This window comes from Echinops telfairi, unplaced genomic scaffold (genome assembly GCF_000313985.2).
Source record: "Echinops telfairi isolate 266 unplaced genomic scaffold, ASM31398v2 ScPeMD7_3;HRSCAF=10, whole genome shotgun sequence".
In the NCBI taxonomy this organism is placed as follows: Eukaryota; Metazoa; Chordata; class Mammalia; order Afrosoricida; family Tenrecidae; genus Echinops; species Echinops telfairi.
The window spans coordinates 631,344-659,295 of record NW_022103899.1 but is presented as its reverse complement, the minus strand read 5'-3'; the positions used below and the strand labels follow the sequence as shown (position 1 = coordinate 659,295).

Genomic DNA, 27,952 nt, shown 5'->3' with positions numbered 1-27,952 from the left:
GACATACCGTAAAAAACAAACAGTGATCATATTAAGATTTTCTTTTTTAACTGTCAAGTTGCATAACTTGTCTATCAAAAGAACTCCTTACTTGTATACTATGTGCCACACTTTATTTAAATCTCTTACTCCACCTCTACCGAGAGTCCTCCTGTAAGGTTCAGTCTGTTTTAGAAAGTCTTTCTTTCTTTTGATTTCCTTTCTTATATACCCTCAAATCAGAGATCTCGCTAAGATTTCTTAGAACACTGTATTTGGGTGGTGATACCTATACATTTATTATCTTATTTCTTAGTATTTAGCTAGATATATTATTTTTCTTCACTTTATTACATTTTACTAAAGTATAATTTATAAAGAATAAAATGCACTGAGTCAATTTTTTTTCTAATTTTTTTTCTTCTATGTTTATTGCTTTTGTGTCTGTCTTAAGAAACCTCTGTTTGCCCCAAAATCATGGAGATTGCTTCTAGTTTTTCATCTAGGAACTATTGATTTATCTTTCACAGTTAGCTGTGTGGTCCAATATGACTTGATCCAATGTGGCTTGATTTTTTATAGTTTTGATATATGAAATAAGGGTCAAGGTACATCTCTAGCTTTATGAATATTTAATTGGCATTGCATTAAAGAGACTCTGAAAATTCTTCAAAAAAAAGGAAAATCGAAGCTCGTATGTTTCAGCATTTCCAAACTTGGAATCGACACTTTCATTTAGTTGAAATTACATTGTATGAGGGGTCTTAAATAGTTCTTAGGAAAATGTAATTAAAAGATAATGGAATTTGTCCATAGACTTTTTGAAGCCCCCTCATGTAATTAGTTAAATTTACCATCTGAAACTAAAATTATTGAAAAGTATCCATTTTGGGCTCTCAAGATCTTGTACAGCTGTAATTTTTTTATTACTAAAGGAAGATTTTTTTTTTTCAGAACTAGGGGGAAAAGAAGCAAATATAGTTACTATATTATTCCCATTAAAAATTACTTTTGGGGATTTGGAAATCATTGATAGGAAGTTACAGTGCATGTTTCAGGGTCTGCTTCAGAGCATAGTAGTAAAACCTTCGAGTTTTAAGAAAGTGAGTATATATTGGTCTCTGGGATCATTCTTGTATCTAAGCATTCTGAAACAAAGTAGTAGGTCTTACATCATTTCTAAATTTGTATAGGTAAATCTTTATTGGGTAAGCAAGGAAACTTACAGTACAAAAACCTCCTGAGACCATTGTCAGTTGTCTATGGCCCATTTGGCATAATAATGGACAAAGCAATTTGTATTCGTTGTTATGTAAGGTTTAATCAATAATTCCTTAAAATTCTCTCACCTTCTCAATAATCATTGCATACATGCTTATAACATATAAAATAGTGATTACTTTGAACCACCTTATTTTTCTTAAAAGTAAAGCCTATCAGTCCTTTGACACCCCCTTCCAGTTTATTTTGATTATTTAAGAGAAACAACATACAATACTTTGAACTTGTACTCTGGTCCCACCTGTATCACTCGCTAAGAGTGCAACTTGGGCTACAGTTTTCTCCTGTAAAATAAAGGTGGATTAGATTTTTAGAGTAACTCTAGGTAATAAGGAGGCACTATTAATACAAATAACTATAAGTAGGAAGAGAGTTATGAAAACAAAGTAATTATGAGTTTGTGATTAGTGGAAGCAGGTTGTATTCGGAATCCCCAGGACAGGACTATGAGAGGTATGAAACTTTAAAGGAAGGTAGAATTTGGAAAAGAAGAGTTGTACAAACTGGAAGGAACATGAAAAGCATGTTAAGAGCTAAGGAGGCATGTGACACGGACAATTTGTGGTTGCCTGGAGTGTGTGTGAGAAGTAAGGAAGAAGCTTTAAATACTAGAGTACATTCTTAACTCAGTGGGCCTTTCAAAAGTTTTCAGCAGTTGGGTGTCATAGTAAAAGTTATATTTAAGAAGTCTGATAGAGTGACACTGCTCTGGATGATATTTCAGTTAGGAATACTTTTGATGCAATTTTGTGATTGAACAAGCAGTAGCTGAAATAAATCACTTGATGTTGTTAGGTGCAGTCAAGGCAGTCCTGAGTCCTAACAGCCCTCTGCACAACTGCGTGAAGCGCTCCCCGGGATCTGACAGGGTTCTGCTGCCATCCATAGGTTTCATCAGTGGCCCCTCCTCCGAAATGGCCAGCCTGCTCCTTCTGCAGAGTCTGCTCTGAATCTGGAAGCTCTGCTGAAGCCTGTTCATTTTGGGTAAAACCCTGCTGATATTCGACATACCAGTGACATAGCATCACAGCAGCATATATGCTACCACACTACATACTGACAGATAAGTCATGGAAATAGGCTTATAAATTCTCAGAAAATCCAGATGTAGACTGTTGATGGCACATGTTTTAAGACTAACTTCATTATGATTCTTTTGGCTTTTCCTAATGTTTGTCACCTCATGACACGATGGGCTATTGCAGCTTCAGCAACTCATCCACATTTAAAGCAGGAAAAAGAGTAGATTACATCAGCTTCATCTTTCTTTTCTGTCAGATGTTTCCCAGAAATCCACAGCAGACTTGTGTCCAGAACTGTTCCTTGGTTACCCTCACCTATAAGATAAGAAAAACAAGTGTCTTTGCCCAGACTGGACATACTGCTCCTGGGGATAAAAACAGGGCTCTCTCAGCAGGGGGAAGGCAGGAATGAGTATTAGGGAGACAATTTATGTGTTTGCCATAGACAGATTGGACAGTGAAGGAATTAATTAGAGGGGAGAAACAGGAGGAGGAAAACCCAGAAAAGAACTTATTAAAATAGTCTAGCTGAGAAATTTGGTAATGAGGACTTGCCTTGCTTTGATGAAGCCGTGGGTGGTACCCAGAGAAGTTAGTTGGTTGCAGTATTGCAAAGGCAGAGTTATTTGCTGTGGATTGACTATTTCCAGCAAGCAATTAATCTAGGATTTGGAGACCCAAGTGAGAAATAAAGCTTGTGTTATGTTAATACTCTCAGAGCTTCTCTGCTCTGAGGACAGAGCTCCTGGGACTGGAATGGTTTATATTTCCCTCTGAGCCTTCCATCATGCTTCCATGTAGAAAAAGGGGCACGTTCCTGACGTATATGAGGGTTTGCTTGCAGAGATGTTGATTTGGAGGTTTATAGAAATGGTTAGCTACTAGGTAAGAATTTGAACTAGAGAAAAATTTGAACTGGAGAGAAAACTTCACTTCCTTATTTTCTTAACTATATGGTATGATCCTTGAAAGACTGCATATTATTTGCTTAATATTTTTAAATGAGTAAAATTTGTGTATGGTAGATGCTTTTAAGCATTAGACTGTTAACAGCAGTTCAAACCTACTAGCTATTTTTTGGGAGAAACATGAAGATTTTAGAGTTTCAGAAAGCCTGTATGGGGTCACCATGACTCAGAATTGGCTCGATGGCATGGCAGTGGGTCTGTTATTTTGGATTTGTTGAGCAAAAGAGATTTTGCCTGATAAGATTCTTGATTCTTTCTGGAGTGCAAAAAGGTAATGAGCTAGTGAAGATTAAATCATAAGATTTACCTTTTATATTTTTTATTCTACTTTTTAATTATTTAATCAATTTTGGGGGAGCTCTTAAAGATAGCATAACATTCCATTGTTGAATCACATCAAGCAGTGTTAAGAATTGATACCAGTTTCAAAACATTTCTTTCTCCTTGAGCTGCTTGATATCAGCTCCCCTTTATCCCCTACCCCCCCAACCCCAGGAAGCCTTATTTTCCTCCCCCCTATAGATTACCCCCCCATATCTTACACAATCCAGTAAATCCAAGACTTACATTTATTTATTTATTTTTCTTTAGTTTAAAAAAAAAAATCATTTTATTGGGGGCTAAGATTTGCATGTTATTTATTTATTTTCAGGATTTACATTTTAAATGCTACTTAAAAATAGGTACTGTAGAATGTTTAGACCTCTCTTGCTATTGTATTGCAGGCAATACAAGGACCTGTGGAATATGAGTGATGACAAACCCTTTCTATGCACTGCCCCTGGGTGTGGCCAGGTAATGTAGACATTCCTTTGTATATTTTCACAAACACACTGATGACAGAAAATGTTCTCATTTTAAAATTTTCTCTTGAGCTGTTTTGTAAAATTTTAGAGTTGAGATGAATATAACTCAGAAAAGTTTTGGAAAGAAATTCTCCTTTTTCCTCAATAATATATCTGAATTTAAGGAAATAGAATTTAATATTGGCCAAGGTGTGGTTGTGGATTATAATCTTACCATAGAAAGGTGGTAGAAAGCCCTAAATAGAAATCCAGGGTTTAAAAGGATGCTAATTTTACCATTGTTGGTTGAAAATCTTTGATGAACTTAATTGGAAATAAATTATACATTATCTTATAGGAAACTAATTTTACTTTGTGAATTAACTCATATTGACCTCTGGCAATATCACTAATGTATTCATGTTTTTAAGTCTAACCCCTTAACTTCAGAGCATGCCATTATTAATTGGTTGTAGATAGTTGTTATAATTAATTTACTCTTAAAATAATGGTAGACAGTAAAAACAAACCCCCTGTCATGAAGTGGATTCTCAATCATAGTAATCCTTTGGACAGAGTAGAACTGCTCCATAGAGTTTCTGAGACTGTAGATCTTGATGGGAGCTAGCAGCCCTGTTTTCTCCTATGGAGAAGCTGATGGGTTGAACTGTCAACCTGGAGGTTAGCTGCCCAACCCTTACCCATTTGCACCACCAGCACACCTTACTTACACTAGAAAAGAAGAAGAAAATGACAAAGTACTTAAATATATAGACTGTAAGTCATTAAGGTACTTAATTTCTTTTTTATTAATATTTTAAATTTAAGTGTAATTGATCAACAGTAAACTGGAGGTGTTAGTAGTGTACTTTTGGTAACTTTTGATAGGTGTATGTACCTATCACATAATCAAGATATTAGAACATAGCTAGAACCCCAAATGTCCTCCCTTCTGGCCTTTGTCAGGCAACCTGATTTGCCTACCATCACTATAGATTAGTTTATATCTCCTATAATTCTACATCAGTAGAATCATACAGTGTGTACTTTTCACAGGCTGCTTCACTGCACATAAAGATTCCTCCATGCTGTTGTATGATCAATAGTTAATTCCTTTTTATTGCTTATTTTTTGACATTTATTTCACAACTTGTTTGTTCATTTGTTTATGGACATCCCTCCCTTCGTTTAAGTTATTACAATTCAAGCTGCTATGAATATTTGTGTACACACTATTTATGGATGCAGGCTTTGTTTTCTCTTGGGTAGATAGCTTCAAGAGTCGTGGTTGGATAACATAAATTAATTTTTAGGGGATAGATGATCCTTTAGGGAATAGATGATACATTCCCACCCACAGTGTATGAGAGATCTTGTGCTATATCCTTGCCAACATTTGATCCATTTTTTGTTTTATTCTTAGCCATTCTCATGTACGCATACTAGGATCTCATTGTGCTTTTAACATATATTTCCTGATGACTAATGAAAGGATGAGCACTTTTTTGGCGGGGGTGGGGTGGTGGTGGTGGTGGCTATTGATACTTATTTATTTGTTTGTTTTTAAAATCATTTTATTGGGGCTCATACAATTCATCACAATACATACATCAGTTGTGTAAAGCACACATACATTTGTTGCCCTCATCATTCTCAAAATTCACTTTCCTCTTGGGTTCCTGGAATTAGCTCATTTTCCTTTTTCCCCTCCCCCTCCCGCCCGCTCCCCCCTGCCTCATGAACCCTTAATAATTTATAAATTATTATTATATCTTATCTTACACTGCCCGGCATCTCCCTTTACCTACCCTTCTGTTGCCCATCCCCCAGAGAGGAGGTTACATGTAGATCCTTGTGATCGATTTCCCCTTTCCACCCCCACTTCCCTCCCGGTATCGCCACTGTCACTGCTGGTCCTGAGGGTTCCATCTGTCGTAGATTCCCTGCGTTTCCAGTTCCCATCTGTACCGCTGTGCATCCTCTGTTCTAACCAGGTTTGCAAGGTAGAATTGGGATCATGATAGCTGGGGGGAGGAAGCGTTTAAGAACTAGAGGAAGGTTGTGAGTTTCATTATTGCTATACTGAACCTTGAGTGACAGGATGAGCACTTTGTAATGTGTTTATTGGACACTTGTGTACCTTTTTAAAAAATGTGTACATTCTTTTGTGTTTTTTATAAATCTTTTGTACTTTTTTCAAAATTGGGTTGCTTATATAATAATCATTGAATTGTAGAAGTTTTTTATGTATCCTGGATGCTAGTCCTTTGTTAGATAAGCTTCGCAAATATTTCCTCCCAGCTCACGACTTGCTTCTTAATTTTCAGTATGTACTTGGATGAGTAGATGTTTTTAATTTAAATAAAGTTTTACTTGTTTTCTTCTTTTTTATGTCTAAGAAACTTTTGCTTATCCTGTGTCACAAAGATAGCTTGCAATTTACTTTGCTTTCCTCTTAAAACTTAAATAATTTAGATCTCAGTTCCATCTTGAATTAACTTTTGTATGGAATGAGGTAGGGTGAAGTTTTGTTTTGTTTTTCAGATATTTTACCATCCCTAGTTGTTTTCCCCATTAAATTGCTTTGGCTTCTTTACTAAAAATCACATTATTTTATACATGTCTATCTCTGGGTTCTGTTCTGTTTCATTCATTGATCTTTCCATTTTTATTCAAGCACCACACTGATTTGATTACTATAATAAATGTTTAAGTCACATAGACTTAGTTCTCCATTTAGTAATCCGTTTTACAAGATTGCTTTGGATAACTAGATTATTTTCTGTTTCCATAGGATTTTAAAGAATAACCTTTTCTACCCCCGCCCCCCCCAAATGTACTTTGAGATTATGTTGAATCTGTACATTAATCTGGAGATAATTGACAGCTTAACAATGATTCCGTGTTAGAGTCTCTTCCTTCTTTATATCATTTGGTAATGGTTTGTCATCTGCAGTGTCGCGTTCACCGATGTCGTCTGTTAAGTTTATTCTTAAATATTTTATGACTTGATGTTATTGTTAAGTGCCGTTCTTTTTCTAATTTATTTATTTTCAGCAGTGTGCTGCTAGTATATAGACACATATATGTGTATAAACCTGGTATCCTGCAACCTTGCTGAATTATGCTTTTTTACTGACATATAATTCATGTATCATGCAACTCAGTGCTTCAAATATATTAAAAAGATCTGTGCAGTCATCACCACAATCAATTTTAGAACCTTTTTATTTTTTTAACCTATTATTATTAGCTTCCCATTACTCCCAACCTGCGCTGCCATTCCCCGACCACACTAACTAAAACCACACTCACTGTCCTGGGGTCAGTTCCAGCTCATAGTGACCCCGTAGAACTGCCCCTGAGGGTTTCCGAGACAGTAACTCTTTAGGAGAGTAGAAAGCCTTGTCTCCCCTCCCAAGGAGCAGCTGGTGGTTTCAAACTACAGACCTTGCAGTTAGCAGGCCAATTCGTAACCTAGTACTCTACCTGGGCTCCTAGGAACTATAGTTACTCTCTCTAGATTTTCCTCCGCTGGATTGCATATAAAGACAATCATACAAAAAACCTCAGCAATGACAGCAAAATAAAATAGAAAAACTTTAATCCAAAAGAAAGCACAAGATAATAGAAACTAAAACATTTAAAATGAAAGGAAAACAAATAATAACGTTAAATTTTAACGTAACTACAACTGCAGTTAATCTCCTTTCCAATGCACTCTTTCGGAGAGCAAGACATTTGCACCCTGGTCCGTGGTTGGAGGGAATTCAGTGGAGGCTCACTACAAGTGGGAGCTTGCAAATGGATTTGGGGCTTTCACTGTCATCTGTACCCTTCTACAGAATAAGTGTGCAGAACTTAAGCTCTACTATAATTCACAGGGGCTCTTTTTTTTTTTTTTTAATTCACAGGGGCTCTTACAACAATCCGTGCATCAGTTTTAAAGAGCACATTTGTACATATGCTGCCATCATCATTTTCAAAACATTTTCTTTCTACTTGAGCCCTTGTTACCTAGCTGAATGATTTTGAGGTGTTTTATACCTATGTTACCCTGGCTGGATGTTACTACTGTGAGATGTTTCTTCTTTCAATGAAATAAATAAGAATGTATTTGAATTTTTATCCATTAGTCAATGTTACAGAAATCTTGTAGATGCTTTTCAAATAGTAAGTCATACCATGACCATTAATAGATTGTGGATCAATTTAGTGGGTACCAGCTAGAATTTGTTAAAGTGAGATAGAGAATGAATATGAAGAGAATTGTACAAAGCAATTGTAAATACTGTTTTGTGAAACATTTGAAAATTATATTTGTGTGTTGGTGTGTGTGCGTGGGATAGTCATATCTTAGTTACCTAGTGCAGCTATAACAGAGATAGAACTAGTGAGTTGCTTTATTATTTTCCTTAATGTATGAAAAAGCTTTAATTTCCCCCCATCTTATTTAATCAAGTATATCATCATTAAGTAAAGATTAAGTGCCCTAGGTAGTTAAAAAATAATGTGAAAAGGAAATTTATTAATTTACATGGAAAAGATACTTGTTAAATTTTATTTAATACTATACCATGCTTACATATGACATTTATTTCAGAAAAGATATAAGCTTTTTGTCATCAGGGACTGGCTTTAGAGAGCAGAAATTTATCTTATGATTTAGGGGTAGAAGTTTAAATTCACTGCCATGCCTCTAGGAGAGCCTTTTTAAATTGATTGATTGACCTCTTTAGGTTTCTGTTCTTTGTTGGATACAGTCCAGTGGATTTATACTCAATAGCAACCCTATAGGACAAAGTAGAACTGATGCCAGAGATAAGATTACCCAAGCAGGGCTTCAAATCAGTTGAGTCATGGCCAAAGAACCAAAGCCAGAATGGACCAGAATTTTTAAATGTAGGTGATTCAGACGATAACAGTAACAGGAAAAGTTAAGGCTGGACTCAAGACTGGAAGCACAGGAGCAGCATAGTGAGCCCTGTCGGGAGACTGATGTATGAGATTGGATCATTGCACTAATTTTGAGTAGGGCACCATTGTTTCTGATTGTGCTCAAAATCTGATGGCAACAGATGTGTTTGCTATGTAAAAACTACACTGCCCTAATTTTCTAAGAGAGATACTAAGTTTCTAGCAGGGATTTGATTTGTCTTTTTTTTTTTTCTGGTCTGCTCACCATAATTTTAAAAGTTCAGATTTGTTCTGATTCTGATTCCTAAAACATGACTCTACTGGGAAGAATCAGTTCTAAGCCCTTTTTCCAAGACTGGGATCTTCATAGGAGTAGGTTACAGGAGCAATTGGTGGGTATGAACGGCTGACTTTTTCAATTTCTAAACAACTATCATCCTTAGTGTTTCTGGGCTGCTGGAGAGTCATCTGTTATGTGTGCCTCCCTTGTAGCGCATCTCTCTCCAGTGGCCCATCTGTTTCTCTGTCTCTATTAGGCTCTCTTGTTCTCTTTTTTTTTTAAAGCAGTTTTATTGTCATATAATTCACATACCATACAGTAAATGTTAAAATGTATTAAAAAGTTGTGCATTTATCACCACAATTTTAGACCATTCCTTCATTCTTTTATCCGTTATTATTAACTCCCCATTTCCCCCCAGCCTCCCCTGCCATAGCCTAAACACTGCTAATTTAGTTACTGTCTCTATAGATTTTCCTATCCTGGATTTCATTTAAAGAAATTCATACCCCTCCCCAAGAACAGCATAATGAGACACAGAAAATCTTCAAAAGGAAGTAGAAAATAATAACTAGAGCAAGTTAAAAATGGGTCAAAAGGGAAAACAAATGGCAATATATTACATTTTAACCTAACTATATTTGCAGTAATCCTCTTTCCATGAGGACAAGACTATTCCCATTCCTGGTCAATGGACCAGGAGAAATAAATGGAGTCTTAATCCAAGTGGGGACTCTGCAAAAGGATTTTGGGCCTTCACTGGCATCCATAAAAACAACAACAACACACGGCCAAGCAGTCATTTCTGACTCATAGCGACCCTATTGAACAGGGTAGACCTACCCCTGTGAATAGTAAAACCAAGGTGTTGTGTAGACTACTAGCTCCTAAATGAGTTTAATTTCTTTAAGTTAGAGGACTGGAGGGCTGGTCTAAGGATGCGTTTTTGTTTGTTTGTTTCAGTTGCATTCAAACGGATTCCTGCTCTTGGCAAACCCTATGTATGTGAGAGTAGATTTTTCATTGTTTTCTAATTATTCTAATCATTGTTTTTTGTAAATTATCAGGCATTTCTTTTATGGTCCCTCAAGGTTGGCCTCAAACCTCTCAGCTAGAAGCTGAGCCCTTAAACCACTCAGGGACAGTAAGGATGATAGAGGTATTCTCTCATTATTGGTCCTGAGGGGGTTATCTGTCCTGGATTCCCTGTTTCTAGCTCTTACCAGTACCAGTGTACATCTTCTGGTCTAGCTGGACTTTTTTTTTTTTAAAGGATGATACTGAATACTGAGAGGGAGTGCAGATTGGGGACCCAAAGCCCATCTGTAGGCAACTGGACATCCCCTTACAGAACGGTCACCGGGAGGAGACGAGCCAGTCAGGGTGCAGTGTAGCAACGATGAAACATGCAACTTTTCTCTAGTTTTTTTTTTTTTCTCTAGTTCTTTAATGCTTCCCCCTCACTCCTCCAATATCATGATCCCAATTCTTCCTGAAAAATCCAGCTAGACCAGAGGATGTACACTGGTACAGATAGGAACTGGAAATACAGGGAATCCAGGACAGAAGATCCCTTCAGGACCAGTGGTGTGAGTGGCAATACCAGGAGGATGGAGAGACAATGGAGTAGAAAGTGGGAACTGATTACAAGTATCTACATATAACCCCCTCCCTGGGGGATGGACAACAGCAAAGTGGGTGAAGGGAGACATCAGACAGTGTAAGACATAGAATAATAATATTTATAAATTATCAAAGGTGAGGGAGAGTGGGGGAGGGAGTGGAAAAAATAAGGAGCTGATACCAAGGGCTCAAGTACAAAGCAAATGTTTTGAAAATGATGATGGCAACAAATGTACAAATGTGCTTGACACAATAGATGTATGTATGGATTGTGATAAGAGTTGTATGAGCCCCCAATAAAGTAATTTAAAAACAAACAAAAATATAAAAAATAAAGCTCTTATACCAAAAAAAAGTCTAGATAAAAAGCATAATGAAAAATTCTTTTACACAATGATCGGCGTATAACAACCTTCTTCCCCCCCACCCCACCCACCGACATCCACCCAGGGTGAGGAACAGCATAAACTTGGGTGAAGGGAGCTAGTGGATAGTGGAAGCTATGAAAATAATAACAATTTATAAGTTATCAAGGGTTCATGAGAGTGGGAAGGTGGGGGAGGGAGGGGGGAAAGTGAGAAGCTGATACCAAGGGCTCGAGTAGAAAGAACATGTTTTGAAAAGGATCATGGTAACATGTACAAATGTGCTTAACACAATGGGTAAATGGATTGTTAAAAGAGCTGTTAGAGCCCCCGATAAAATGATTTTTTTAAAAAGAAAATAAACCTCTTACATTGTTCTAAGGATACCCTGTGGCTATCATTAGTCACATGATAGGGAGGGACCACAAAAGGAAGTAATTTTGATATTTAGGGTGAGCTACATCCAAATATATACAGTTCTAACATTCTTATTTATAAGGCTATAGACTATAGAGTATGTTTAGGGGTCTTAAGTTAGCACTTTACCATTATTGCTATACAATAACAAAAAGTTAATGCACCCTATTTTCTGTTATAATTGCTCCCTATTTTCTGTTGTAAAGTATTCCTTAACTAAAGTTGATATTCACACATAGGAGCTGTTTTAAAAAATACTTTTATTGTGCTACGGTCATACATGTTGCTTTTTGCATGCAGGGCCCACTAAGTTTAAGTAGGGGGGGGCGTGTGATGTATAACTTTAAAAATGAATATAATTTTGCTTCATATTTCATATATGAGTACCAGAATCAAAGTGATTTTTAAAAAACCACTGACTCTTTTAAGTTAAAAATGTAAGAGCTAATTTAGGTTTAATTTTAAAAGAACTGCGTTGTTGTAGTGGTTGCCGTTTCACTGTATTGGTCCCTTTTGTTCTTGATATGGCAGCATAGAGCATGGTTTCCTTCTTAAATTTGCCCAGGGCATTCTCTTAGAAGACAATTTTCATTTAGAAAATGGTAAGTAACTTTAAGTCTAGGTCAATACAGTGCTTCCTTCAAAAGTCATTGTGTTGTGAAGTATATATTTCTACTGTGTGGTGACAAAGAATTAATAGTGATCTATTTTTAGTGTAAATTGACAAAATTTATATGAAGTTTCTTTGTCTCAAGTTTTTTGTTCTTAATGCTCTTCAATGAGCTGTGTGAGCTATTATGTCAGTATTGCTTGTTCTTGGGTAATGGGCTTCTCTGGTTACTTAAAATCTAGCGTGTTTATACTAACAATGATAAATTCCTTTATTGTTAACAAGCTGCTATTTCACTGTTAATGGTGGTTTTACATGTTGTGGAAATGAATTTCCTTATCATTTTACTTAATTTGATCAAAATGAAAATCTTAACTATATTTTAAAACTTTTTGCCACAGCGCTTTACCAACGAGGATCATTTGGCTGTCCATAAACATAAACATGAGATGACACTGAAATTTGGTCCAGCACGTAATGACAGTGTCATTGTGGCTGGTTAGTATATGCTTTTATTATAGCTTATATACATATTTCACCTGGATTGTGCACAATTTTTGTGTATTCTCTATAAATAAGATAGTCTGGTGATATTCCAATGATTTCATTTGCAGTAAATGTTGGCAACATGTATTTTACCCATTACATTTCCATGTTTCGTTCTGGCCATTCATTTTACTTTTTGTATGGTTTTCAAATACAGATTTAAATGTTTGTCTTATAGAAGTTCATTAGAACGTTCATATCATTTCCAGAGTTTACTTTTTAACTGATAATTGAGCTAATGTAGTATTTAGTCCCATGTTTCTTTTAGCTCTCTTGAAACTTGTTTACAATGCTATATAAAGATAGGAAATGATCAAGGTCCATCTATTGGAGAAAGTGCAATTAGTAGGTATGTTTTCATTTTTCCCCCACAGTTTTTATTGGCCTACAGTTTGCATATCATACAATTGAATAGTTCAGTTGTTCAGTCATGTCAAGGGAATTATAGAATCAGAACCACGTCTGTCTTAGAGCATCCACCCCTCATGGTTAAATCACCTTTAAAATGAGTTGTGCAACCACAGTCAGTTCTAGTGCTACACACACACACACACACACACACACAGAGTAGATATATTCTTTAGGATTATGTTAATATTTCTTTTCAAATGAAGCATTTGTTACTAAAGTTAGCTCAGTAAAAGTCAAACATACTGACATCGAGTCAGTTTACTTCGTAGTGATCTTATGAAGGGTTTCCAGGGCTTTGAATCTTTACAAAAGTAGAAACCTTCATCTTTCTCCCTTGGATCTGCTGGTGGGTTTGAACCACTGATCTCCAGTTAGTAGTCCATTGCTTACTCAACAGTGCCACGAGAAGGTCTATATTTAGATTGCTCTTTTGTTTGTTGGCCCCTTGGACATAACACCATCACCTAAACATATATTCATTTTTCACAGTACTTGAAAATTCATGCATCAGTTTATTGCTTTTCCATGGTATTTAGATATATATATATACACACACATATCTATATATATGCATATACATATACGATGTTAATTTCACTGCATCTGTATATATATATTTTTTTTGCATCTGTATATTTTATAAATTAATATTATGATAAAACTAAACCATTTGGTGGCAAAAAACACATACTCTCCTTTTCTCTTTTAAGACTTAAGTTGTGCTATTTTAAGGCTGAAATTATACCTGTAGACCAAATATTAGTAATACATTTACATTATTATCCAAGGTAGAAATCAAATTGTCATATGTGATACTTTAGAGAGATGATGAGGCAAATATGAGATGGTTCTTCCAGTCCTTTCACTTATCAAAATCTTCAAATGGAAAAATTAGAGGGCATGGTAAAGTTAATAACTATCACAAACAATTTTATTTAGGAAAAATATGAGAGAACATTAAACATAACTTCAGCTCCATAAATAAAAGGACGCTAGAGGAGAGCAGAGCTAATCTATGTGCTTTTTGTCAGATTGCCAATCATCAGGTCTTTAGAGCTAGAATGGCTCCCTTTCCCAAAAAACTGAGCAGCAAAACAGCAGCCTGCAAAGTTCCCTCTCCTAAGCGTGAAGGGCTTTGCTTCTCTGAAACCTGCGGTCTTAGAGCCATTTCTCTGCTGTCTTTAACTCAGGAAGTGTTCTGAGAATGGTTTCTGAGAATTGCTCTCCTATCTTTTTACATTTAATACTATAAAACAGTGGAGACCAAGTGCAGCACTTTGACTATATGTTTACTAGTATGTGTTGAGATGCATAGTGTAGCATTACTTTATAAATATAATGCATGAGGTGTGTGTTATATAGTTTATGACTAAACCATTAATAAATTTGTATGTCAAACAATTGTGCCTGTGTTGACTCTTTTCTTCCCAATCCTAATGAGTGTAGCATAGTAATCATTTATTAAAATAATTACCCTGTTTTCCTGCTTTTGCCAATTGTGCCCTAGTATTTTCATTACATTATTTGTGTAGAAGTATGGTATATTTATTTTAATTTTAAAGACTTTCCTCCTTGATTTTGACAAGAGCCTTCTAATGACCTTTGATATACAAACACTATGGACGTAAACACACGTCTGAGCCATCGTGTCAGTTCTGACTCTTAGTGACCCCGTAGCACAGAGAAGCATTGCCCTATAGCGTTCCAGCGCTGTACAGCTTGATGGAGATCAGCTATCATGTCTTTCTCTCACCAAGCACCCGCAGACCTAGATTAGCAGCTGAGCACTTAGCCACTGCACTGCCAGGGCTGCTGGGTCTGAACAGAAGAGCCAAAGTATATTGGATCATGATGGACTGAAGCTGGTACATGTATGCTGGGGCCTTGCTGTTTAGTGACTTTGGAGAGTTTTGGTGGGTAGGGGATATATTATAGACTAATAAGTAAAATGATGACCTAGTAGTATTCCTTCAGTGATCCTGTTAATAATGTCTGAGTCAGACTGGTATTATAGCTAATGTGACATAATACAGTCACTGTAAACTCATTATAGCGTAGGGGGTCATTGTAGCATTAAATATATTTGTGTATAGTGAATATAGGTGGTGTAGTGGGTTATGTACTGGGCTGCTAACCACAGGGCCAGCACTTTGAACCCACTAGTTGCTCCATGGGAGAAAGATGAGGCTTTCTGCTCCTGTAAAGAGTTATAGTCTGAGAGACCCATTAGGGCAGTGCTACTCTGTTCATAGGGTCATTATGAGTTGAATTTGACTTGCTGGCAGTGAGTTTGATTTTTATTTGAAATAATGTCAGTATTCTAGGTGTGTATGGAAAGGGCAAAGAAAATAATAAGTAATGCTAATGTGTGGTTATAATAATTAATGAGGATATAAATTTTAATTTCATGAGACTGGGAGTATTTTACCTTAAACCAGGAGTCTCTGGATACTTCTGTTTAGTTTAGGTTAGACCCCTGATATAACCTATAAACATGATACCCTAAAATGTATTTTTTAAAGTGACTGATATTTGAATATGCTCCTTACTTTGATCAATATGAGTAAACAGCCTTAAGCCAATATGGTTTAAATTGGGGGTGGGGGAGTAAATTTACTATTTTTTATTAATCAACACGGGCATAATTGGCATTTGGCCTAGAGCCAGTGCATGTGCACATTTACACACACAGTGGATGTATTGTTGTGCCTAGCATGATTGGGCATTCAGTCGGCCTTAAGACCCTTACATCTCTGTAAAAGAACAGTTAATTACCCTGCTGTGCAAAAGTTAAGCCAGACCATTCCGTGGGTATGTAACTCTTTAACAACGCCCCTTGTACTAATGTAATACAATGCATTAAAATTAAGAACTTGCTTCAAAGATAGTAGTAAAGAACAGTTTGGTTGTTTTTGTTTCTGTTCTGGTGTGTATGTATGTTTCTTAAAGATTCTTTTTTAAACTATTCTTCCTTGAAGTATTTTGGTCTACCTACTAAAGACCCTAAGCGTGTTCTTACAATAGCTGATGACCAACTACTGAAGGGCTACATTACCGGGAGCATACCTGCTCTGGTCCTAGTGTTCTCAGATGGCATATATTTCAAGCAATCAGGATTTTTAAAGTGTCAATTCACAGAGATTCTTACCACTATGATAATGATAATAGTCCACGTCTAGTAAAGGATGCTCATCACCTCTTCTCAGAAGGAGTGCACTAAGGAGCCAGGAGAACTTCTTTCCTGCTTTTATAGGTCATAAAATTGGAGAGAATACCTTGAGAAATGCAATAAAAACTTAACCAAATTTTGTTTGCTTTAAAGGAAGAGGTCTTACCAAAGAGAAAATTAACAGCTGACTGAGCCAGTCCTACTAATTTGTTAACTTTACTAGGTACATTTTAAACCCCTATACGATAATCTAAGCCTGAGTGATTATTTCTTGATATTTATTTCAGATCAAACCCCAACACCAACACGATTCCTGAAAAACTGTGAAGAAGTGGGTTTGTTTAATGAGTTGGCAAGTCCATTTGAGAATGAATTCAAGAAAGCCTCAGAAGATGACATTAAGAAAGTATGTTGCTCGTGATAAAAAAAATTTATTATAATACTTCTGCCAGAACAGAAATGATTATTTAACATTTCTGTCTTTTTGTTACATACTGCTCAGTTATTTTTAAACTCCTAACACTTTCTTTATGTTTGCATTTTAGATGCCTCTAGATTTATCCCCTCTTGCAACACCTATCATAAGAAGCAAAATCGAGGAGCCCGCTGTGGTGGAAACAACTCCCCAGGATAGTCCTTTACCTCACCCAGAGTCCACTACCAGTGATGAAAAGGTTATAACTCTACAGTTCTGGTGATGCAAACTGAGGGGGGGAAATTAGTATAACAAGTAACGTTTAATATTTAAACTTATAAATTCTATATAATTCAGTGTCATCTTGTAATGATTTTATTAAAAATAATATTAAATAATAATATGCAAAAGTTAGACTGAATATTTATAGAAAGTTCAGGGAAAGAAGACATAGTTTTATAATTAGCTTTTTGTTACACAGAAAAATTATAGGGGAAAACAGTGTTGTGTTAGATAAAATTAAAAGGGATCTCCCTGTGAAGCAGTTCTGCTCTCTCCTACAGGGTGGCGCTCCAGGCTAAGCAGTAGACTGCTAACCAGTGGGTCAGTGGCTAGAATCCATCGCCTGCTTATGGGAGAACGACAAGATGTCCAGTCTTAGAAATCCGAAGGAGTATTTCCATATTGTCTTCTAGGGATGTTCTGAATCGGAATTAACTATATGGCAGTGGGTTTGGTGTGCTTTTTGTGGTGGTGGTGGTGGTGGTGGTTGTAGTGGCTTAGTTAAGGAGCAGTAGATAATGCCCTTAATCTCTTTGTTTCCCAAGATAAAACTTTTGGGGAAAGACCACCTCTAAAAGTCCTGACCTACCAATTCTGTTTTCTTTAATTTGTAAAGAGCTCACTTTTAAACAATTTTAAAAATTTACATTCAGAAACCCATTTTACATGGTCTTTGATAGTGAGACATTCTTATTATAAGAAATAGGTATAGCTACTTGAGATTAACAAACCTTTGTGTTACTTTAAGAGATGTCTAGGCATTTCTCACTAAGGTTAATTGGTGTAACATAGTTAACAAAGACGACATCCTGTTTTCCTTAGTAACAACTCAGGTGTTGAAAGCTCATGGTCAGCCGTCTTTGGTGCAAATGCTCGTCTCTCCCTGTCTGGAGGATAGAAGAATGATGAAAATAGAAAAACAGAATGGACAATCATAGTGGGCTAATGGGCCATGTAAACATTAGTCTTCACAACCCCAAGATCTGAAAAACTAGTATTGGTGGTTGGTATCCAGCTACCAATACCATCTGCTCTAGAAGGATCACATTAGAAGGTCCTGGGTAGAGTTGGGAAGATGTGCAACAGGCTCAAAATAATAAAAAAGAGACCAGGCATATTAGTTGGAACCACCAAGACTGTGGCCCTCAGCCACCCTTCATGTCTGGAATGGAACTAACCCCCTGTTAGAATAATCAACCATTTAAGATCAAACGGGCAACTGTGACACCAGAAACTGGGTTAAGAAAGGAAGCGGAAAGAAAACGGGAAACGTTTGGAGAAAGAAAGGAGGGAGAAGCAGTGTTATGTTGAGGGTCGTGGAAGCAAAATGTGTATAAATGATTGAATGCAAAACTCATGATGAGCATGGTGAACCTTTCCCACCTAAATCATAATTTGATAGTTAAAACAAATTCTTGGCCTTGCTATGAATTGAATTTCTGTCAGTCTCATCAGGCTCCCTGGACCTGCTTACTCTTCTCTGCAGTCCCTTAGGTTCCTTTGGGTTCTCTGCCCTGTAACTCCATGAGAATAGACTATTTTTAATTTTATTACAATTCTCACGGAACATTGCAAAATTGCTCCCTCTGACTTACTTCTGGATTAGTAGGGAAACAAGATCTACTGAAAAACCATTCCGTTTTTCAAACATTAAAATATGAATTAAGCATTGAATATGAGCTTTGACAGCTGCTTTTAAGTTCTTTCAATTAATTTTAGACATTAATTTACTTTGGGGTAATATTAAGTATTATCTTGTGGTTGCTTTTAGAAGCATGTTACTTTTTGTTCACTCAAGTACATGAATTAATTTGCGTCTCTAAATCCCACTCTTTCTCTCTCCTGTTATTCAATAGGAAGCACCATTGGCACAGACTGCACAGACCACATCAGCTATGGTTCGTCCAGCATCCTTACAGGTCCCCAGCGTGCTGCTCACAAGTTCTGACTCAAGTGTAATTATTCAGCAGGCAGTACCCTCACCAACCTCAAGTACTGTCATCACCCAGGCACCGTCCTCCAATAGGCCAATTGTGTAAGTGATGTGGGCCAATCAATTCAGTGATTTAAATGATCACCTCAGGGCTTTCTGTGTGTGTGTTGTGTTTGGGTTAGATCTTTTATGCTGTGACTCTTGGAAAAAGTGCTTACGTAGTTTTCTTTATGTAAAATATATATATATATATGTATGTTTAAGTAGATTGACATATAAACATCTAAAACTGTTTATAATATAGATCATGATAGAATGTAAGTTTACATGATCTCTTATTTTCATGTTTCATGTGAACTATGTAAACTTCATCACCAGAAAGCATTTCTTTCAATTCTCATAGGTATCTCTCAAGATCTTGATGGCGAGAATTTTTTTTTTCGTTTTACAGATTGCAGATTTGTAACGTAACTAGTTCTAGTTCTAGTTCCCCCTATTTTTACCCTGCCATGTGTGTGGATGCATTTAAAAGGCAATTGGAAGTTAAATTTGCAGTTTCGGTGCAGTTAGAAAATTTCCTGTTGAATGCTGTGGCAGTAAAAGTACTGTTGTGTCTGAGGAGGCGTTTTGATGTGGGTTTCCTTTCTTTGTTTCTCCTAGCCCCGTACCAGGCCCATTTCCTCTTCTGTTACATCTTCCTAATGGGCAAACTATGCCTGTCGCTATTCCTGCATCAATCACAAGTTCCAATGTGCACGTTCCTGCTGCAGTTCCAGTACGTTTGACATTTAAGCTTTTTATTTTTAGGAAAACTTAAAGTATGATCAGAGAATATATCTGGGGTTGCTTGGTTTTCTTATGAAATTAAATCCAGCAAAATAGTACTGAAGAGTACTTACTGACTGATATTTGGGGGAATAGCAGATATCATTTCTGACAAATATAATTGGATAGAAAACAATTTTCCAGCCCCTAAGAATCTTAAATTTAAAAAAATTATTTGTAATATGGACAACTTTATTGCTAGTGAACCCACTTTAATTTGAATAGATTGTAGCATTTCAAATGTTAATGTAGATAATAATTTAAAAAATTTAAGAAAACCAGATACTGCACTTAATCTTAGCCAAAAGTCCGTGCAAACCTCTCTCCCGTTAAACCCATTGTCTTACATGGTCTGTGTGTCCACACTTAATGTTCACATGTAATTTTAACCATTTCACCAAGGTTTGACATGTGGAATTATTTAATAATGTTTATAAAATTGACTTTCCCTACATTCTATATCGTGTTAGTTCATGAAACAGAAGAGACAGGAATATTTTAGATAAACTTGACAGATTGAAAGGGCAAGTAGTGGCATTGTGTCTTCAGTAAAATACAACATTTACCATTTAAATAAAGGCATTTTAAATGTAAAAAGTAAAGAACACCTGTCGGTTAACTCTGTGTTATTTCAGTGATTGTATAGATTGTGTTTTAAAACACACTGTGGGAACTTTTATGGTCAAACCAGGGTTACAAAATTCCTGTGATAGCCAAGCATGTTAAAATCGAAACCATCCGAAATGTTTGACAAAACCGTTCCCTATGGGAAGACCCAGATGCTAAGTGTTTTGACATGTTTGTGACCGCAATGAAAATTTGAAAGACGGACAAAATTATAAGTTAAAGATCTACTTAATAATAATCATTCTGTGAGCCTTTAAAAGCATATTCTTTAGAATTATAATTCAGAAACTTTTCTTACTCATTTTATAGAACAGTTTTATTCAAACTCTTCCCATATGTCTTCACCATCCCAGGTTTTCATCATTATAGCCACTTGGGGATCCAGCACAGCTGTGTAGGGTTTATTTCCCTTTCCATCTGAAATTATTTAAGATGTACTACTTTGCGGTTTTCAAGATAGAATACTCTTTGAATCTGTTATCCACCTCTTGAATATCTTCTTAATAGAAGCCCAAGTCATTCATCTAATAATGCAGTACATGTTACCTCTACTTTATAGATAAATATTGGTGAGCAGTACAATATAACCATTTAGTATAAGGTGACCAGATTTTAACATTGGTAAGGCGGGACACCATTGATAAAGCTCAGATCCTGGCGAAGTAGCCACACGGCAGCCAAAAACCATATAACCTAGCTTGTCGTGCATTCTTTCCAAAAATCGGGACGTCTGGTCTCCTTAATTTAGTATATACCAAAGAAACCCAAACTAACTGGCATTGAATTAATTCTAACTCATAATGGCCTTATGTAGAGTTTTCAAGAGTGTACATCTTTATAAGCGCAGACAACGTGATCCTTTCTCCTGGAGCAGCTGCTGACCTTTGGTTATCAGTCCAACACCCAACCCAGAGTGCTTCAGAGGTTCCTTATTTACTTAAAAAGTATTGTTAAAAGCTTTGTTTATAAAACCAACACTTTGGGCTTAGAGTATGCTCTCAAGAATATTAATATTAATGTTAACTTTGGCCTTTATTAACTAATTCTCCCAAATGATCTACGTAAAGTCAATTTTAGAATTGACATTGAGGTTAATTTAGATAGTTAATTTAGATAAACAAGTTCTTCTGGAAGAAGAACTTCATTGTTTAAAATGCATTGTTTGAGAGACTCAAATATCAGACTACTGCCTCTTACAGTATATATTTTTTAATAATTTTATTAGGGGCTCATACGACTCCTATCACAATTCATACATACATCAATTGTGTAAAGCACATTTATACAATCATTGCTCTCGTCGTTCTCAACATTTGCTCTCCACTTAAGCCCCTGGCATCAGGTCCTCATTGTCCCACCTCCCTCCCCGGTCCCACCTCCCTCATGAGCCCTTGATAATTTACAAATTGTTTATTTTTTTAAGGGAGAAAATAGTCTTACTCTGGACTTGAGGTTTTATGGGTGTGTTATTGAATGTAACTGTGGTTTCAACTTGATATGAAAAAATAAATACACTTTCGTTATAATAATCAATTGCTCAGCAGTGTTAGTTTCTTCTTTTCTTTTTAATAGGCTAAAACCAAAATGGAAACAGCTGTTTCAGATTATTATTAAAGTAAATCATTAGAGGTTACCAGCTTCTTTCGTTGTCATTATGAGGTACATTAACTTACCAAAGAACTTCTACTCACATGCTTCAGGAATTCGGAGTTGATTGAGATTACTTTTGATGCCTGCTTGTTACAAGCTCTGACAATCCTCCCAAATTCAAAATGTGTGGCATATTTGAGAAATTCTGCATCAATCACTTTGAATATTATGAGCTTTTATAAGAAGGACTCATTAAGAAAAAAACCTAAGAGTTAAAGATAGGGAAAATAAGCAACTTTTGCAGAAATCGTCTGACACAAGATTATCACAGTTTGTGGGTGGAGATGTAATCAACTGAAAACAAATTTACAGTTTTCTTGTCCTGAAATCACACGTAGATTATCCCAGTAGGCGATGCACAGATCAAACAGCGTTTTCATTGTGCGTAGATGCTCTAGCAGTTCTTTTCCACTGTCTCTTCTACAGCTTGTTCGGCCAGTCACCATGGTGCCTAGTGTTCCAGGGATCCCGGGTCCTTCTTCCCCGCAACCTGTACAGTCAGAAGCAAAAATGGTAAACACCATTTTGTTGGTTTTTAACTCGCTTGAGCCTCGTTTCAATTAGTGTTTTCCATTAATTAACGTCTGTGTGGAGTACAATATGGGTCGCCTTTTAGAAAAGTATACTTTTTAAAAGTAGCACACCCATGTAAACAATGCATTTACATATATGCAGAAATGACCAAATTACATTTTTAAAAAATCTGGAATAGCCCTCCCATACATACATGCCATGTGACATTTCTAGAAGTGAATTTCAACTTCATTTTAATTCAGTAGTCAAAAGAAGGTTATTATTTTGAACATAATTATTTAATGAAAGAATTTGCCACAGTCAAGAAGTCAGAGACAGAGTTTGGAAGTACCTGCGTAATTGGGAAATAAACAATCGAAACTACTTTACTCTGCGGCAGTTCCTGGCCAAGCTTGAAAACGGTGGTATTTCTTATAGCTGATCTGAGCCTCAGATACGTTGCACCAGAGGTTGGTAGAGGGTCAGGCCGAGGGCCCCCACTGCTCAGCTGCAGTGTGCTGGTGCAGGTGTGTATGACCCTGACCCCATGGGACCTCCAGGAGTCCAGTCATAGACTTCTACTCCAAGCAAGGGACAAAGGGCCCCTCTCCCCTTGGAGCTCTGCCCCTGCCCGACCGCACTGTGATGGGCAGGAGATTTAGATGGTCTGAGCATGGCATCTGGACACTGGGGCACAGGCATCAGTAGTGTGCCAGACCAGGCCACCTAAGTGGCATCTCCAACTCAGGGTACACAGAACGTGCACCTCCTGGGCAGCGACTGGCTGCCCTGATAAGAGTTGTTTGCAGGACAGAAAAGGTAATCTCTTCTTGGTTTGGGGAAAGCAGCTTGTAGAGTAGAGAGAATCCTGCCAGGAGAGGGGCTGCTGAGAGCTAAACCTCCAATTCAGCAGGCACCAGGATGAAGACTTAATACATTAAATGGTTTGTTAGGATTTTGAATTCTGTTCCTCATTTTACTTCCTCTCAGAGCAGGTGGTTGTGGTAGCCAGGTACCATCTAGGTGTTCTAGTATCTGGGTCATGGATACTCATGTAGTCCTGTGATGTTCAGGTGGTCCGTTAGTCCATTGGACTAATTATTTCCACGTATCTTCAATTTTCTTCATTTCTCTTTCCTCCAGACAGAGTCCAATAGTTACACCTTAGAGGACTGCTCGTGAGCTTTTAAGACCCCAGTCACTACTCACCAAAAGTCCTGAAATCGCAAGTAGATTACTACAGTAGCCAATGTATAAATAAAATAGTTTTCTTCTGACTATATTCTTAAGCAGTTATTTTTCAATATATCTCCCATAGTTTGTTAGGTCAATCACACTGGTAGAACAAAATCTTTGTGGAGTATGTTACACTAATTTACCATAGTGTTCCCGCCTAGTGACCCATTGTCTCACAAGTGTTTGCTTATGCCTAAGGCATTATCCTAACTTTGCCCCATATGCCCCACCGTACTCAATGGATATATTTGTAGCAAAGGTACATATCATGCACAAATACCCTCATCTATTTGTGAGTATACTCCTACTCCCACACCTGCATGTCTATCCTTGAATCTCCTTATAGATCACTGTTAACTACAGGATTGACAGAATTTTCTTCTGCTCCCTCGTGCTCTTGAACCCCTCCCACTGCCTTCAGCTGCCTCCCTCACTTATTGCCAGTCTCCCTCTTCCTGCTTATTGCTTTCGGCTTCACTCAAGCTAACCCAGTCCTTTACCATCTCTCTCCTGAATCCCAGGAGAACCCCGGGACCAGCAAAGAATGTTCTTTGACGCTTTACAATTGTGATTTCATACCATATTTGATGTTTTTCACTCAGCATAATTTTCTCCAGCTTCACCCATGTATCAGCAATACAAATGTTTTGCTGATACATTGATATTCTTTAAGATTCTGTAGTATTCCCTTGTGTTTGTGTACCATAATTTCTCCAGTCCATCGATGGGCATTTAAGTTCTTACTATCTTTTTTACTAGTGCTATGATGAACATGGGTATGTGTATATCTGTTTGTGTTGCAACTGTTATTTTTCTAGGATATATACCAAGTATTGGGATTGCTGGGTCATATGGCTTTTCAAATTCCATATTTTTAAGGAAGTGCCATGCTATTTTTCTCGGTTGTTGCAGCATTTTACACTCCCACCAGAATTGTATGAGTGTTTCAGTGTGTACACACACACCAGCATTTGTTGTTTTCTGTTTTTATTTTTAACCTTGCAATTAATGGCATGAGAAATGAAATAAGATGATAGCACATTGGGTTTTTTTGTTTTGTTTTTTGCTTTGTTTTGTATCGTTAATGGCTAATGATCACGAGCATTTCTTCATATAGTTTTGGCCACTTGCTTATCTTCTTTGTTGAAGTAGTCATTCATATCTTCTGCCTATTTTTTAATTTGTTTCTTATTGAAGTGTTACAATTTTCTTTAACGTTTAGAGTCCCTTGTCTGAAATGTAATTGGAAAACGTTTTTGCCCAGTCTGTGGGTTCTCTTTTTATTCTTTTGGTGAAATCTTTTGCTGTATGGAAGTGTCTAATCATTAGGAGGTCTCAGTAATCTAGTTTGTCTTCCGTGTTTGTACAAGGGGGTACCCCACAAAAACCAGAAATTTTTTCAAAGCTGTGTTTAATTTTTTTGCCCCAAAATAACTGTATCACCTTCAAAGTACTCTTCATTACGCTTAATACATTTGTCAAGTCTTCAGTTCCATTCTTGGAAATATGTGTCAAACTCATCTGTTTGGATGGCTGACAGCACCTCCTTCATTTTTTTCTTCACCTCTTCTACATCATCGAAGCACTGTCCTTTCATGTCCTTCTTCATTCATGGAAACAAAAAGAAGTCTCGTGGAGCAAGGTCAGGTGCATGGGGCAAAAGAGGCATGCTGTTTTTTGCCAAAAAACTGGCATACTGAGATGGCTGTATGAGTGGGTGCATTGTTGTAGTGGCAAAATCATTGACCCATCTGCCACAAATCAGGCCTTTTTTGTCACACACTGTTACAGAATCTTTTTAGAATCTCTAAATAGAAAGCTTGATTAGCAGTCTGACCTGGTGGAACAAACTCCACATCAAAACAAATGAGCATTGTCTTGATCTTGGATTTCACTTGACGAGCATTTTTGAGGCGAGGTGATGATGGTGCCTTCCACTGGCTTGATTGATGCTTGCTTTTGGGGTCGTAAGAATAGCACCATGTCTCTCACCAGTAAAGACCCTGGGGAAAACGTCTGGGTTGCTTTGGAGCTGTTCTTTGAAAGCCCAGCATGTTTCCAGTCAAAGCTCTTTTTGCTGGTCCGTCAGAACCCGAGGCACACGTTTCTCATCAACCCTTCTCATTCCCAAACCTTCCCTTAAAATTCGCTGAACTGAGACCCAAGAGAGTCCAGAGAACTTCCTCATCACTTCAGTGATCGTCGTTGGTCTTTGAGCACAAGTGCACGAATTTTGTCAACATTTTCATCCATTCGGGAACTTGACGGACATCCAGAACAAGGTTTGTTATCAATTGACATTTCACCTTTTTTGGAAACCATTCATACATGTGAGTTTTAATCATAGCATTGTCCTTGTAAGCTGTATTCAACATCACAATGGTGTCTGTGGCATTTTTCACGAGCAGGAAACAAAATTTCCAGCACCATGTGTTAAAGAGACTATCTCTTCTCCATTGAAAGTATCTCGACCCTTTGTCAACAAACAGCTCTCCAAGGATAGATGGATGTACTTTTGGGTTCCTAACTCTGGTCCACTGGTGTCTGTGTCTGTCATCAGTCCAGTAGTAGCCTGTTTTGGTTACGATGATCGTGTATTAAGTTTTGAGATAGGTGAGTATGAGTTATTAGTATGGTGACTTTGGTTACTGGTACTTTATTTAGGTGAATGAGTGGTTTGGGAGTAAAATCCTACTTGTCATTAGTTCTGTTTTGGCAATGACATTTTAACAAACTCTTTCTCCTCCTGGTGGTGGCTAGGAGTATTACAACTGAAACCAGCCAGTTCTGTAATATACAAGTTAGTAAATGTTACATAAGATAAAATATGGGAAAATCCATCTTCTTGTGTTTCGAACTCTTGAGAAATTAGTGTTATTTAAAGGGAGGGTCTAGAGTTAAGGTCAGTCAGGAGGTAGGTATTTTAATTTTCATCTGGGCTGTGTCATCCATTACTCTTAAGCCACTTTAAAGTTTTAGAAATTCGAATTCTTCATATTTAAAATAAAATAGCTATTAAATTTAAATTTCTGAGTTTTCTCTTATGCCCAAATCCTTTAAAAAGTTCCTAATTTCCTAAGAAGAGAGCTGAATTTTTTTCTTTTTAAAAATATCATTATAATTATCACTTAGACTTTTTACACCAGTTTGAGGATAGTTCTTTTAAATACTGATGATATCCATAGGAAATCAGCAGGTAATTAGTATTAAGCAAAGAACAAAGGAGAGTTGTTGTCCAGTTGCTTTGGACTCGTGGTGACGGCGGTCGAGGGTCAGCGTAGACGTGTGCTCGGGCTGTCAGTAGCCATGGTCTTCCAGAAGCAGTCGCCCGTCGGTCATCTTTTCACTGGCAGCCAAGCACTTCATCACTTTCACCACCCAGGAGCTCCACATAGTTACTTGGTACCTAGTATTAGCTTCAGTCCTCTGTTAGGCATTATATTAACAATATAAATGGTAGACATAAGAAAGCATATTACAAAGCTTTGCTCTTTGCCAACAGTGTAAATAATCAATAGGAAATGTATATACGATATCTCTGCTCGATACTCACCTTCAGAAATGATCACTGAAGACAAGGGTGCTACAGTAGCAAAGTGTGGTGAAGAAAGATGGTGCCCAGATGTCGAATGGAAGAGTGTCTGGGGTCTTACAGGCTTGTATTCAGACAAGCAGCCATCTAAGTGAGGAGTCAGCTAAGTCCACATGGCAGAAGCACACCAACTTGTGTGATCCAAAGATGACAATCACAAAACCCAGATGTGATGAAGGGAAAAGTGTCAGCTGAAAGTGTGAACACCCAGTTCATAGAAGGCCAAGGAGGACAGTGGGAGCCCGAAACCCATGCGCAGAGTTTCTAGTCACGTTAAAGCTCTGGCAGATCCCCTCCAGCCACAGGCGAGGGACACGAGCAGCTGTGCTCAGAGAGCACTGTAAACGTGATTATGCAGGACCGAACTTGTTATTGTGCTCTCAGAGAGCACTGTAAACGTGATTATGCGGGACCGAACTTGTTATTTTGCTCTCAGAGAGCACTGTAAACGTGATTATGCGGACCGAACTTGTTATTGTGCTCTCAGAGAGCACTGTAAACGTGAT

The 27,952-nt window shown here is 37.2% G+C and overlaps 1 protein-coding gene across 5 annotated transcripts in view; it reads left to right on the top strand.

Annotated features, from left to right (window-relative positions):
• Positions 1–27,952, top strand: part of ATF2 (activating transcription factor 2) — a 99,957-nt gene that overhangs the window by 34,541 nt on the left and 37,464 nt on the right. For 2 of the 5 annotated variants that reach the window (XM_004701437.2, XM_045294122.1), the window contains 7 exons: positions 3,976–4,045; positions 12,649–12,745; positions 16,661–16,779; positions 16,919–17,047; positions 18,927–19,105; positions 19,664–19,778; positions 22,532–22,618. In XM_004701437.2, the coding sequence (XP_004701494.1) occupies positions 3,976–4,045; positions 12,649–12,745; positions 16,661–16,779; positions 16,919–17,047; positions 18,927–19,105; positions 19,664–19,778; positions 22,532–22,618 (796 nt within the window). Of the gene's footprint in view, positions 1–2,055; positions 2,245–3,975; positions 4,046–12,648; positions 12,746–16,660; positions 16,780–16,918; positions 17,048–18,926; positions 19,106–19,663; positions 19,779–22,531; positions 22,619–27,952 lie in introns of all 5 variants that reach the window. The other 3 variants (XM_045294127.1, XM_045294141.1, XM_045294134.1) reach the window with 3 other exon arrangements.